Source organism: Canis lupus, chromosome 36 (assembly GCF_048164855.1).
Source record: "Canis lupus baileyi chromosome 36, mCanLup2.hap1, whole genome shotgun sequence".
NCBI lineage: Eukaryota > Metazoa > Chordata > Mammalia > Carnivora > Canidae > Canis > Canis lupus.
The window spans coordinates 21,097,936-21,100,388 of record NC_132873.1 but is presented as its reverse complement, the minus strand read 5'-3'; the positions used below and the strand labels follow the sequence as shown (position 1 = coordinate 21,100,388).

Here is a 2,453-nt window from a genome sequence, read left to right as displayed (position 1 = left end):
ATTCAGCAACTTAAAGTGTAAGTATTTCAGGCAAAGGAAAGTGCAAAAGAATTGGGGTAAGAAAGAATACCTCCAAGAAAACAAAGTTTTCCTAAGAGCTAAAGGACCATACAGGAAAATTGTGACAGGAAATGACAGGGAAAACAATTTGGTAGGAACCAGACCAGTGCTTCAAACAATCTATTTATAAGTAGTTGACTTCAAAGGCAAGTTCTTTATCCTCAAAACACAGCTATGTATGACAGGATACAATTACAAGTACTCGTAGCTATCCCTGAACTTAAATGTAATGAATGTGATAGGTAACCTTTCATGTATTTAATTTTTTTTTCCCTTAGGGATTTAAAGGGACTATTTCCCAACTACTATAAATATTTTCAAAGTAATACCTGGCAGTTTTCTAACCAATTAAGCATACTCTGTTGTACAATAAACCACCTCCCACCTTGAATAAAAATATCACCCAATGAATTAGAACAAGAGTTTGCTTTAAGTATTTTTTTAAGTGAAAGGACACCAACCACACTCCTACTCAATTAAGAGAAACACTTTTACACTCGTGAGGTCTTTTATTTTCTTTACAGTTATCATGCCATGAATTCATAGGGAATGGGTTCCAGCAGTTCAGGCTCCTTTCCATTGGTTCTCACAAAGTGTGCTTCTCTGGGTGGGGCAGGCTGGCGCTTCAGTTGGACCCAAGTACCTTTCTCTTTGGCTTCCTTCTTTTTCTGATCATTTTCCTTCACACGCTTCAGGAAGCTATCTCGGCTCTTTGAGTGTTTAATATGCTCAATGCGGACATTAATTCTCTTGGCAAGAATCTTGCCCTTAACTTGTTTGTTTACAACAATGCCAACAGCATGCTGAGTAACATTGTAGACCCTTCCAGTTTTGCCATGGTAACATTTGTGGGGCATTCCTTTTTGAACAGTGCCCACTCCCTTGATGTCCACAATATCACCTTTCTTATAGATTCGCATGTATGTGGCCAAAGGAACAACTCCATGTTTTCTAAAAGGCCTAGAGAACATATAGCGGGTACCTCTCCTCTTTCCCTTTGTGTTGGTCATTTTGGCGAATTACTGGAAGATGGTGGTTCCGGCCGAAAGGAAGTTCATACGCATTTCCAATTGATTCTTGGAAGTAGAGTTTCTGTCCACTTTTTAGGCAACTTGTGGCCTTTAGAAAGATTAACTTGCTCTCAGCAACTGGGTATGATTACACTCACTTCATCACACCCTGACCACCACTGGCTATTATGTACTTCTAAACTTTAAGAATTTTTTTTAAACGTTAAGAATTTAGAGAAAAATGATATCTTATTTTGATTAGCGTTACTTTATTAATGCAGTTATGCCTTTTTCAGATGTTTTATTGGCCATTTATAGCTCTGTGATGTTTTGATGCCAATGAAATCTTATAAAAATGATCACTAAAGATAGGTTTGAAGGACATGAATACAACAAAGGTCAGCTGGAAGCCCGAGGGCAACGTAGGGGAAAGGCTATCGCAGCTGACCCTGTGGCTGGAAGCAGGACTGTGTGTGTGCGCGTGTGACACTCATGCACATGACCCTCAGAACCCCAGGCTAACCCACTGCTGCCCACCCAGGAACAGAGGAGAGAAGATAGAGCAGTGGTCAGATTTGTTCCCCAGATCAAAGAGCCTGAGTCTCCCACTGACATCAGCTGACTTGCTGTAGCTGGGTTTGTCGTGGCTCCATTCAGGTTTACCAAATGGCAGGAACGAACCTATTATTTGGCAGACTGCCTGGCACCCATCCGCAGGATCACTGGAAGACATCTGCAAGGGACAGGAGTATTCATGTCTGTCTTTTATGGGAGAGCTGTGATTGCTGATGAAGGAGTTACTTCTGCCATTTACTTCCTAATGTGTCTTACATGTTTTCTGTTCCTCATCCCTCCATTACTGCCCTTTGTGTGTGTGTGTGTGCAGTTGATTTTTTGTAGTGTACCATTTCCTAGTTATGTGGAATCACAAAATTTAAGGACACTCCTTTAGGATCTTCTTTTATATGTTGTCCAATATACCTGAATGGGACTTTATCCTCACTTCCAAATTCAGAGGCCCAGGCCAATAGAAAATTTTCTTCTCTTTATGAATTCAAAATAGATTTCTTCTTTTTAGCTGAAAAGCCTGGATCTAATCTTACACCTGCATTTTGTTGATTCAAAAACTGAACCCCAAAGAGCTTGAAACAAACAAAAACCATTGCCCAAAATTATATGACAGAACTGAGACTAGAAGTTATGTCTAATGATGTGGGAAACAGAGCAGAAGAAAGATTAAATTTCCTTACTACCTACAGCCCATTGACAAGTCCTTAAAACAGGCAGAGTGACGCTCCTTTAGGGACTCAATGTTGACAGTTGGCTAAGGGCAAGAGGCAATCTTAGCCCAACTCTCAGGATGCTGTAAGTCTACTTTAACAT

The 2,453-nt window shown here is 40.3% G+C and overlaps 1 protein-coding gene across 1 annotated transcript; it reads right to left on the bottom strand.

Annotated features, from left to right (window-relative positions):
* Positions 1-483: 483 nt before the first annotated feature.
* On the bottom strand, positions 484-1,120 carry LOC140625315 (large ribosomal subunit protein eL21-like). The gene has a single exon (XM_072812596.1). It carries the CDS (start codon positions 1,068-1,070, stop codon positions 588-590), a length of 483 nt encoding a protein of 160 aa, XP_072668697.1. The 5' UTR covers positions 1,071-1,120; the 3' UTR covers positions 484-587.
* Between the last annotated feature and the right edge of the window lie 1,333 nt (positions 1,121-2,453).

Excerpts from the sequence above, each read along its gene's own strand:
- LOC140625315 (XM_072812596.1), bottom strand. The coding sequence starts at position 1,070 with ATGACCAACACAAAGGGAAAGAGGAGAGGTACCCGCTATATGTTCTCT.